The following is an 11,840-nucleotide window of genomic DNA, read 5'->3' as shown; positions in this document are numbered from 1 at the left end:
CAGCAGGAAAGTTCACTAGATGAACTCCAAGGGTCCTTTCCAACCTTGGGGGGGTGTTTATGGGCCTGCAGTATGGACATCCCTTCTATCTTCAGGCATTACTCATGTTCACCAAACTCATTTGCAAATTTCTCAAGTTCCGTAGGAAAAATAATATGACTTCTGCTGTTGCAGAACTTTCAGTTTTGTGTCAGACACATCTCATTTCAAAATATATTTTAGTGTACTCTATAATCTACAAAATTTATAGCTTTGATTGAAGTATCAGAAATAAGTGCATTAATCCACACTTTAGTTTAATATCTCATTGATGATAAGGTCTCATCCATGCTAATATGCCCTCAGTTATCTGAAAACTTATCTTTACGAAAAAAAAAACCAGATATATTGGATGGATTCATAAAATATAAGAAATGGATTAAAAGGAAAGAGAATTAGAAACACCACTCTTCAGCAAAAAGACCCTAACTAAATTAATACAGCTCTACCACAATTACTATTTCATCATAAATAGCTTGCAACATTATAATTGATCAAAATTATTTTATCAATTTTTTAAATAAACAAATCTCATTCTGGCTACTGCTATGCAAATTTAATTTTTCTTTTATGAATAAGACTTCTCCCTATAAAATATGACACATTAAAAATGAAACAATTTAGGAAATTATTAATTTCTTTTGACATTGGCTTCAGCCAAAATTAATCAATATCAGCTGCTCTGCTTTTGACAGATTAATATTAACATTTCCATAAGAAAACACTCAGCTTTTTCTAGTCAATACACTAGAATTTTTTGTTATAATTCTGTAACAACTTATACCTGGCAACAGCTCAAGGACATGATTCACATGTAGTTTTAGGGGTCACATCAGCACACCAGGAATGTCCCAAGGACATCAACACAGTTCTCTTTTAAGCTTCCTAAGGATCTTTGCATTGACTGAAATGACATTTAGGTCTTGAAATGTGCTGGGTCCTCCCAGCATGAAAGAGGTACAGTTAAAACAACAGGACTCAGCATTCCCAAGTTCCTGTGACATATTGGGAAAGAATTCTTGCAAAACGTTAAAACAGCACAGAATGGCTGGATTGCAAATTATTTATGATTTCTGTGATTTTCTTTCAAAAAACTTACCAGGTACCATTGCTTTGTAAATAAAGGATCATTCATGTTGATGTCAATGTCATTGATGTCTCTATATCCTCGCTTCCTTCTGCTGAAGCCTTCCTGTTGCACAGCTTTCCTTACCTGGAAGGATTAAATTTTACATCTTTAGCTCAACACTCTTAACCACATATACAAAGATTTTTTAGCTTTGTTTTCATAAGAAATAAGGATTATGAAATCACACCATGTCATTCATTTGCAACTTCTAAACGAGTGACTGATTTCAGTCAAAATTTGCAGAGGTAGAGACCTCCAGGACTACTACAATGGCTGTCTCAGGGAGACACCCAGAAGTGTCTTACCTGAAAGAAAGCTAGAGCTTGAACATGTTTTAGACACCCAACAATCTGCATAAGAAAGAGCTCCTATCCAGGTATCATTCTTATCGTGGGTTTTCTTGCCATACTTTACTTTTTCATTGCCACCAAAATTAAAAAGTTGTTATTAGAAGCTAAAATTATTTAACTAATTCCCAATATGTCACTGTTCCAAGCTGCAGGCGTTTGCAAAAACAAGAATGCAGGTCTCAACCACACTTTCATTTTTTCAGATTTTTCTTCAGGGCATTTTCAGAGTATTAGATAGTCTTTCTTGTCAAAGGGATTTGCTGGGAGAAAAATCCGATGTTGTGTGCTTTCATCATACTCCTGAGGTTCTCAGAAACATGTCTTGTATACCCATCTCCTTTCAGGGATTATCTTTGCAATAAATAAGTGATAAGTAAATACACTTGCAGGAAAAACAAAATGGCAGAAAAGCCACTGAACTGACCACACTGACTAAAATGTAAGCTATGAAAATACTGGTTATGATACACAAGTAGCCATAGGTTTTTAGAGATCCTTTTCTTTATGAACAGCAAATCCACAAAAACATTAAAGTAAGCACTGTAGAAAATATGAAGTTAGACACACAAATATCTTAGAAGACAGAAACGACAAATGTCAGACCATAATAATCTTATTTGTACTCATGCGAAAGGGCACTCCTAAAGGAGACCAATGGATGGTTGTACTTGGAGTTACATGATGTGCTAACATATTCCCAGACCTTGCAAAACTCCTGTCAAGTTTGGCACTCTTTTTGTATGCTTTAACCTAAGACCTGGAACCAAGAGAGCACAAAGAGTCCCAGGATTTAACTAAAATATACATACATACATATATATAAAATATAAAAATCTAGCCTTCTTGATCAAAGAGGAATGCCATAAACTGAGTCCGCCCTGAGGTGCAGCTAAGACCTTGAACATTTCCTTTGGCATTTTCTTGAAAAAAATGCATGCTAATTAAACAAGTCTAATAACTTGCAGAACCACTTCTACATGAGTGGCACTGGCATTTCTGATTAAGGATATATATTCAGGAGTTACACCACTGCGTCACAGTAACTCATATTGTGTCAGTCAGAATCAAGAGAGGAGAAATGAATCCAAAGGCTAAATCAGAGCTTAGGTCAGTTGAATTGCAGGTGTCCTTCCGTCTCTGTTAATTAAAGCAGGAGCCCCAAAAGACATTGCCCAGTGAGGTGCCTAAGGCTCAGATTAAACTGGGATCTAACTGGTGAGGGCTAAAAGCTGTTTTCCTCACAACTAGATTGCTTCATTTTAACCCTGAAAACCTAATGTCAATTATTAGTGGAAGGATGGGACAGCATGCCCTGAAAAGGTAGTATCAAATGCTTCTAAAAATACACTTGTGTGAATTCTATCTCCTTAAGTACAAAATGACAGGATTTTAAATCGGTAGGTACTGTCATTTATATGTGTGTTTCCATTACTTGTGCAGGTTCATTAAAAGCAGAGCAGACTGAAAAGACAAAACCTAATACAAAATAAGCTGGAAAGAGGACAGTGATTAAGTAGGACCCACACAAGGTATACTTAGTGCTGCCAGGTAGCCGTACAGATTACAGAAAGGCATAAGCACACTGTTTGATACCTCTAAGATAAGGTTCAGTGATACCATGGAGACAACAGAGCAATCACCTGTCACTCTGCCTTCCTCTGTTACCACCCCTGCCTCTGCTTGCCACTGCAAACCCCGAGCTGTCACCAAAGAAAATAATTATGAGCAGAAGCCAATCCTCACTTTAGAAGGATGCCAGAGAAAAAGATTCATGCGTTTGTGCTCCCACGCAAGCTTGCTGGCTGTCATCATTTGACACTGGCTCTGCAGGACCTGCTGCATTAAGGCACTGATTTAGGATTTAGTACAAAAGGACTTCTACTCAATAAACAGTGATGCTTCAGATCCCTGGCTTTTCTTTCAGACAACCTGGAGAAAGTGGGGGAGCAATTTGCTAGTTTCTCTCTTCAGGATCATCACTTTTGTCTGGTTTGTTCCATCTTCACAATAAAACGTATTTTTTTATTTTATTATATTATATTATGTTAGAATTTCCTGAGACAAGGAAATACACCCCACAAGCAGGTAGAGCCTTCTCTGAACTAAAACCACTCTGTTTTCTGGCTGTTTTCTGAATATTTCACATGAAGAAAAGGTGCACTGGTTGTTACCATGCACAGATATAACAGTCTCAGAAATTCTGAGGCCTCTTTTTCACTACAGAAACAAGAGTTTTCTCCTCCCATTGACTAATGATCACAACCCATACAATCACATCCAGAAAAGATTAGGCATTTCTGTCATTAAATGAGTTGAAAGGTTTGCGTAAAGCTTTGGTAGCTTCCTACTTACATGAACTACAAATTGCCTCATTTACAATTCCCTTCCATAAGGATCTTACCCTGTATGAGGCAAGAATTTGTCTTTCTCCCAATGAGAACATCTAGAAAGCAATGATCCTGAGATCAGATAATCTCCATATATTTCAGAAGACAAAAAATTCCCAGTAGAACAAACATATCACTGGAAAATGCTAAAATGCAAACCCAGTGATCTGAGTGGAGAACTGCCCATTTGGGGCTGGAGATATAGGAGAATCCTAGTCTTCCTTCCAGCTGGATATCTACATTAGAAAAATGGTGTTCTTCCAGAGCTGGAAACTTGTGCTTACATATCTAGTCTAGATCAGGAGAGGGACCACATCTGATTCTGCTTCTATCTTATGGTTTTTCTCTTGAAGAAGAGCAGGCCTCCCTGTGACATCAGTGACATAAATGCATTAAATATCACATCATAGGTAATGTGTTTCAAGAACACATACAATAAAGAACATCTTTGCATGTGCAGCGATAGAAAATCATCAAAAAAGCATTCCGATCTTACAACAGCCTTAATTCCCTGTGTTTGTGTCAAGCTCAGACCTGGAATCCAGTCCTCAACCAAAGCATAATGCAACCTCATGCCACCTTTTAAGTACTTCTTTCTTTAAATGAAGCAGGAAAACAAGTGTGCATAAGACCCAAGCTTCTGATAAGAGCATCTCTCAATTATTTGAGCCTGTGAAGCAAAATACTTATTGGAAACTAGTGAAGGAATGAGATTTTTCTTACTAAAATAGCATGCATTTTACTGTCTCAACATTGGTCTTGCTTATCAGCAGTAACAACCTTTTGTTTATTTCATTCCTAATTCATTTATTCCTTCTTTAGGATATCGGATTTAGAGAGCAAAATCTGAGCATCTATTTAGTAGCATGTGAGTAAATAATGTAAAATTTACTAGCTGTGTTATAATCAGAATGAAGGCCATGTATCAAAGGTGGTAGCCCATGGAGCTCTATGCTCCTGTGATTGCCAAAAAAAAAAAAAAAGATTCAAGTAATGATTTTTAATATACTTGTAGTTACGCATGGAGCATAAAGTTACTTGGATGATAATAAACCAGCAGGATACTGATGCAGAACAAATTAACAAAATAATCAATTGACTACAATAATGCTTCGGGAGGGCCAGAAACTGCAGCTCTCTAACTGTGCTCTATGCTCCTGTGATTGCCAAGATAATCAGCTCTTCATTTTGACAGAACAGGGTTAATTGTACTGGTGAGAACCTGCAGTTAAATGATTCTGCTATATTGAGCATGAATGACAGATTTGCTAAATTATATCAGCAGGTATACAGAAGTGGAACAGTGCACCCAACCCCAACCTCTAGAGTCAAGACCTTCAGAACACGAGAATTCAGGCCAAATTCCAGAGGAAAGACAGTCCCAGTGATGACATCTAGTATGCACGGCTTCCACGGCTTTTATTAAAAAAAACATAGTGGTGAGATGATCAGCCAAAGTACTGGTTCTTTTTTCTGTAAAGTCTCAGTGTCAACACAGGTCTGCTCCTGAAGGTGAAGAAGTTTGAAACTGATAGTCTGCATATTCAAAAGAGTTAGGCTGGTGGTTGGACTTAGGCCCTATGAATTGTACTGAAGACCAGTATCCCATGAAGGTGGCTTGGAACAACGTGTCCAGATGTGTGACAGTATCATCAAACAAACCACCTTCAGCTAGTGAAAAGCTGTCCTGACTGCTACTATCATTAATTTCTGATATCCAAAGAAACAGTGGCAACAGAAGATGGAGGTACAAAAGTACAAGTGAGCCAGAATAATCTGCACATCTCTCTTTAAAAAGTATCAAGAATGGGATATTATGCACCTACAGCAGCTTTTTGAGGTCTCACCCGCAAATGACAGTCCCTCTGTTCCCAAATCCCATACAGAGTTCATCAGTGTGTCTTTTTCACCTCTAATTTCTAAGTAAACACAAACATAAATTTTACTATGCACTCCATCCACATAACATAAAAGAGATATGTCTATTAGGGAAATATTGACCCCATTCACAGAGCACACACTCATCATCTGTATTATCCGACAGCTGGTTGCTGGTAAGAAGCTCCAAAGAGGTCAGAGAGGAACACTCATTTCACATTCTTCTGCATTTTCAGTGAAGCCTCAGAGTAACCACGTTTTTTATGACTCTCCACTACAAAATAAAAGAAATAATGCTGACTCCCCTCACTAGCAGAAAAGAAGTGCAGACTTACTTGAACCGTAACTAAAGTAACATAAACTTAAAAAAATGGAATCACTTTTAAATGGCAATGGTGACAATTAATTTCTGCTATTTAAGAGATACCTTGGTGGTGAGGCTGCTAAGACTCCATCCAGCCACGGCCATGCAGAAAATGGATGCCTTTGTCTTGACATAGCTGGATCCCTCTGCTTGCTTTCAGTCTTTCTGAGCTTGTTTCAAGGCCCAGAAACAATGAGCAGAGATGTCAGGGGGCTTGTGACTGTAATTGACCATCCAATATTTTTTAATCAAATGACAACTGCTCCTCTCAAGTAAGAGAATAACTTTCAAAGTTTCTCACGGATCTCTCCACACATAGCAGTGAGTCCTTGCTCTTAACCATATGTGTCTCTGCAGGATTATCCACAGCAGACTCTTCAAGTGCCTTTTCTACCTGTATCCATTAATCCCTGGGGAGTTTTTTGCACAGGGTCTCTTTCTCCAGGTTACCTTGCCACTCCTTAGTAGGTACACTTAGACCTGATACAGCGAAGATACGGCTGCTGTTGAAGCACAAGGGCTTTGAAACAGAGATTCTCAATACAACCTTCCCTGTCATTTCTAAGCAAATGACACACAAAGCAGATTGTTTTCAGTTTGAAAGATTTAATTAAAGCAAAACCACGTTACTTTCCATAAATACTTGTATCACTCCTGTATTATGCATTTTTAAATGGCTATTTTCATAATGACAAGCATAGACAGCATAAGAATGGCTTTCATTTCCAGGAAAAGTCATGCCCACTGCAAAATATGTCCATTTTTTATTGTTCCTAGCCATCCTTCTACCTTGCTATTTCTTTTTTTGTTTTGTTACTAGATGAAACAGTGTAATTGGATAAGAAGGAGCAGCTGCTTTTTTCACTTACTACATTTATATGTTCTGGGCCAGTTCTAGTTTTCCACTTCCTCTAACCAGTTTCATTTGCTTTATAATGACCATCAACAGATACTAAAGCCTCAGGACACTTATATTGTCCCCAGTCATCCCTCTTGGGTGACTTTCTTTAACTCCAGCTTGTGCTCTTCGAGTGTCTATCCCCTCTGCTTATGATATTACAAAAATGCCCCATTTCCAACAGAATAAACCAGAGACAAAATACAGGCACCATTAAACTCTTACTGACTGCCCTGCACAGCAAAACCCAACATAGCTGGGGCTGCTAATGTTTCTGAAAAAAAACCAAACAAAAACATTGACAACTGTAACACCAGAAGTATGGTCACTTAGGAAACTAGCCCAGAAGTTCATCATCACTCAGACAATAGCAAAATATGAAGGAGAATAGCCTGGATTCAAAGGTTTCACTCAGGCAATTAACCTTTCTTGATGGAAACATAATTTAAGCAACTTGTGTTTCATCCAAATTAGTATTTAAAAAAAAAAACAACCATGAAAGAACTTACCTGCTTCTCCTTTATTTTGTGACCTTTCATTTCCTGGTACTAGTTTAGTGCTTGGTAAATAAGAAGCTTTCAAAAAATAAAAGAAGTGGAATAGAAATCAATATTTTTGTCCATTTAGCAGGACTCTCACAGTTCAGTGATATTCAGGAAGCAGTGAGTAAAGAGACAAGGAATCAATGTGTAAGAGGAGGCTGCAGATCATATTCAACCTGCTCAGCTAAGTAATCAATAGCGCTCCTCTAGTTTCTGCTTTGAAATGCAAGGGAGTTGTTTAGCCTGCAATGTAAAATGAATGCTCAGTATGGATGGTCTGCAAAGGAAAATGCCAATTTGGTAAACCAGAAATTTTCATAGGACCATGCCCTCTTTGAGGAAGTTTTTTTGCTCTAGGATAGAACGTATTAAGGGGAAAGACTGAGACAGAGAAAAAGCGCTGGATACGTTGATACGCAGTGCACTCCCTCTGGAACAAGCAAACTGCTTCACCCCTCTGCTCTCTCCTCAGTTTGGCATGAGTGTCATATCAGGATCTACACTATCACAGGTTCTGGCTATTTCTTATTTCCATTTTTTTCACTGCTTAGACAAGCCAACAAGAGAGCAGGCACCTTTCTGAAATCTTAAGAAGTTTCCAAAGGAGTGAAAAACTGCTTCCTATTCTACACAGGGAAGCTGACATTACATTTTATGGTATATAATGACAGAAAAGTCAACATATTTTATATTTCAAACAATATCTTATTGCAAGACAGCAGGACAGTCACTTCAGCTACAAAATCAAAAATCTCTGTAAGAAAGAAACTCCCTGGAGATGGGCTATAACTGCATGCATTAGTCTCTCCAGTGCAAACCAAAGGGACAATTTTATCAGTAGCTTGTGGGGAAATTTTGCACTTTGCTATCTCACCAGTTACATTAGGTCACAGGATCAGCCTCTCCAAATCAATCAGAAGAATCATTTCTAAGGTGTAAAAAACAGCACACCTGGTGACAGAAAATTGGGTCCTGTGCACAAAGGGCCCTGTCGACTGCAGATCCTCCTTTCTTAGCTGCAAAATTAGTTACTACAAGTCACTGTTTTCCCTTCTCTTACATCCCTTTGCCAAGTACTACTATGCTTTTCTTAAAACATCATGCTTGAAAAAATAAACCCCAACAAACCCTCCTTTTTCTCCTTTATCAAATGTATGCCTTTTTATGGAGCCATTTTCATCTATTTCAAAGGACACTATCAACCTCTTAGGTGATATTCAAAGTAGATCAAAGTTATACTTGCAGGCTCTCTCTGCAGTATAAAAGGGTTTACTTTCAAGGGGAATCAGGCCCAGTTCATCTTTTAAGATTGCAAACCTTTTGGCATTGAGACTAGGTTTTTTTATATATCTATGCAGTACAATGAAAAGAGGTGTTCATATGATGCTCAATCTTCTAATTTACTAATTCCCTCTTTGCTGTCATTTGCTCATTTATAACTTTGAACTGTTTTTTACATTCCTGGGCAGTCTTCCAGCAAAGGACTTTCCTCCTGCTCCACAATAGCTCACTGGTCCTACAAGGAGAGATATACTACGGATTCTACCTTTATATAACCTCCTTTTTAGAGACTGCATAAGTACAGTTGCTTCTTCTATGCAAGCAATTCATATCTCATAAATCCCAAGAGAACAGGAGTGCTCATAGGCTAAATATGCCTCTAACTCTGTTGTTTTAATTTATTTCATGAAGCAAGTCTCCAGATAAGTGGGGATTATGAAAAAATATCACTTGGAAAAAAAAAATATCTGTTCAGTTTGGTTTGTATGGGAAGACTCAACTGACAGGCCAAATCACTGCCTTTGTCAAAGTGTACCCTCAACCACCCCTGATGCAGATGGACTTCTTATAAATGTGTGAATATTTGTGTTATTGCCCAAACACATTTCCAGTCATAAAGTATCATTTGTAGCAGCTTTACCCATAACTTCATGCATTTGCTTTTTGAATATACAAATTTGCTTTACAGACATTATGTTTAAGTGCACTGCATACATATAGACTGGAAGAACCTTGCAATGTATACAATCATTTGGGGAAACTGAGTCAACATAGGATAAGACCTTAAAGTAACTCTGCAGCAAGCGCTGAAAATAAATCCCTTAATCTTCAAAAATATTCTGCACTTAAAAGCTGGCTTTTGACCTGTGCTGTAACTTGTCATGGTCAAATGCATTCTCCACAGCGTCCTTCCCACCCAAATTTCACCTAATAGCACATTATTTGTCTTGAAACATCTTCTAAGAAAAATGCAATTCACATTCTCTCTCACAGAATTACTGGCACAGATTGTCCCCTTTCTGCATAAACAGTAAATACACCATCATGTCAGACTCATTGAAGAACTGCACATCGCCCCATCCTTTACATGATTTATTTTGCTTTCTGTGTGTACTCCTTTTCTAAACAGCTTCTAAGTTAAAATAATAATAATAATAACAACAACAACAATAATAATAATAAGGCAGCATTTTTACATAGCTGCCCCTCTTGCCCAATAACAGTGTTCAGTCATGGTAACAGCACTGGGAGCTGTTTGAGGCTCCTCTCATGCTTTGGGGCTTAGAGTAAAGGTTTACTTCAGCTTTCTCTATCATTGACGGGTCTTCCAAGTAGATGGGCCTCACTGGATCCAGCAGAGGGAGAAAATTTCAGTCGTAAATTCTAACAGAATCTCAGCTGAAAAGCAACCTCCCAGAATAAAAATGGTAACACGTCTCTAGGAGGGAAGGAAGGCAGAGTAATGTCAGTGTGTTTTCCTACAGACAGTGCATGAACCAAACTGAAAATCAATTTCATTAAAATTAATTTAAGAAGGTCTGAATTAACCAGTTACTTAGAACTAGCTGTGGGTTCTCAAAACCTGGACTAACAGGGTGGCAGTGAAGAAAAGGTTGGCACCATCATGTAGAACCCTGGTCTCAGAAAGTGCACAAGTGCTTTTTGATTTCTTTTTCCTGGCTGCAACTATGAGAGTGCCCTATGGAATATCATCATTCTCTTTTGTAACTTATTTTCTGCACTGTCATTGTGCAAAACAATTTTTCCTTTCCCTATTTCTTCTGCTTTTTGAGCAAATGATACAGTTTCAATCTGGAGAGAATAACTCCTGAAGAGGCAACTCTCTCAGTCAATGTGCGCAAACAGAGAAGGCCATCACGAATGGGCACATGTTCTTCTTGTGGCATCTCCTGCAGTCTCTGTTCTGTGAGTCAGGTCCCCACTGCACCACGCAGGTAGGTTGCTAGCACTGATCACTGCCCACTGCTGTCAACACCTCCCCAGCCAGGTGGTAATGACATCTGCAGAAAGCCCATTTAGCTTTAATAAAAGAAAACAAAGCCTATTTTCACAAAGCTGCCTGTCTGGAGTGATATAGCAACAACTGCCAAAAAGTGTAAGCTTATTCCAATATTTCAAACCTGCAGTACTTAAACTTCAAGGCTCACATGAGTGGTAGTGATATATTAGTGAGTCTTTCTTGTCCATTTTAACGCCTTCAGAGCTCTGCTGCTATCTCAGTGGAGATGAGATATAGAATTGCAAACCACTGATCTTCCTAAAGTGCTGCCTGGTGGGAATTACATGGGCTGTACAATGTCTTCTCTCAGGAAATTTCATAACCAGAAGCCAGACACAAAACAGAAGCCAATCTTACAACAGAGGGAAAACCACAATTATGCTGCTGCTCACATTCATGGATCTGCTCACACACTCAACAGCAGAGGGGTTGTCTACATCTTTATCTACTACCATAAATACAGTGGACAAAAAAAGACAAGGAGCTTGATCCCAAGCATGCCTTTCCCAGACCAGTAAAGTGACTGATGATTTATATTGATCGGGCTGTACACCATAAAGTTTGCAATTCCACTTCTTGTCCTCCTAGATTCAGAGGTTTCTGGGTGCCTGTCTCAAAGCACATTAATCAAATCAGCATAGGTTTATGTTTCACTGCTGCACAGCATTGGGTGAGCAGCATATAGCTGCCAGGGACAGGCCATCTGCCACAGGAGGAAGCATCAGAACAGTTTCTACAGAACAATTTCTGTAACAAGAGGAAAGGTAGGAAAAGCAGGAAATAAGGGATTGGTTTACAAAAAAAGGAAAGAAACAGTTCATGTCTTATAATTCTGTCCTTTACCCAAATCAGTTTTGAATTCAATGCTTCTAAAGGACTGACCCTGATCCTTGTCATAACATGCTGTATGTCAGAATCCTTTCTTTTAATCTTCAAATGCCCTCCTTCAATT

General features: G+C 38.5%; 1 protein-coding gene across 1 annotated transcript in view; it reads right to left on the bottom strand.

Annotated features, from left to right (window-relative positions):
- The window catches only part of PCSK2 (proprotein convertase subtilisin/kexin type 2), a 203,112-nt gene that overhangs the window by 56,282 nt on the left and 134,990 nt on the right, over positions 1–11,840 (bottom strand). The window contains exon 4 of the mRNA XM_010000193.1: positions 1,139–1,252. Within this exon, the coding sequence (XP_009998495.1) occupies positions 1,139–1,252 (114 nt within the window). The remainder of the gene's footprint in view (positions 1–1,138; positions 1,253–11,840) is intronic.

The sequence above is a fragment of the Chaetura pelagica genome, unplaced genomic scaffold, assembly GCF_000747805.2.
Source record: "Chaetura pelagica isolate M959 unplaced genomic scaffold, ChaPel_1.0 scaffold336, whole genome shotgun sequence".
Classification (NCBI taxonomy): Eukaryota; Metazoa; Chordata; class Aves; order Apodiformes; family Apodidae; genus Chaetura; species Chaetura pelagica.
The sequence above is the reverse complement of the archived record's forward strand: the minus strand, read 5'-3'. Positions and strand labels throughout refer to the sequence as shown.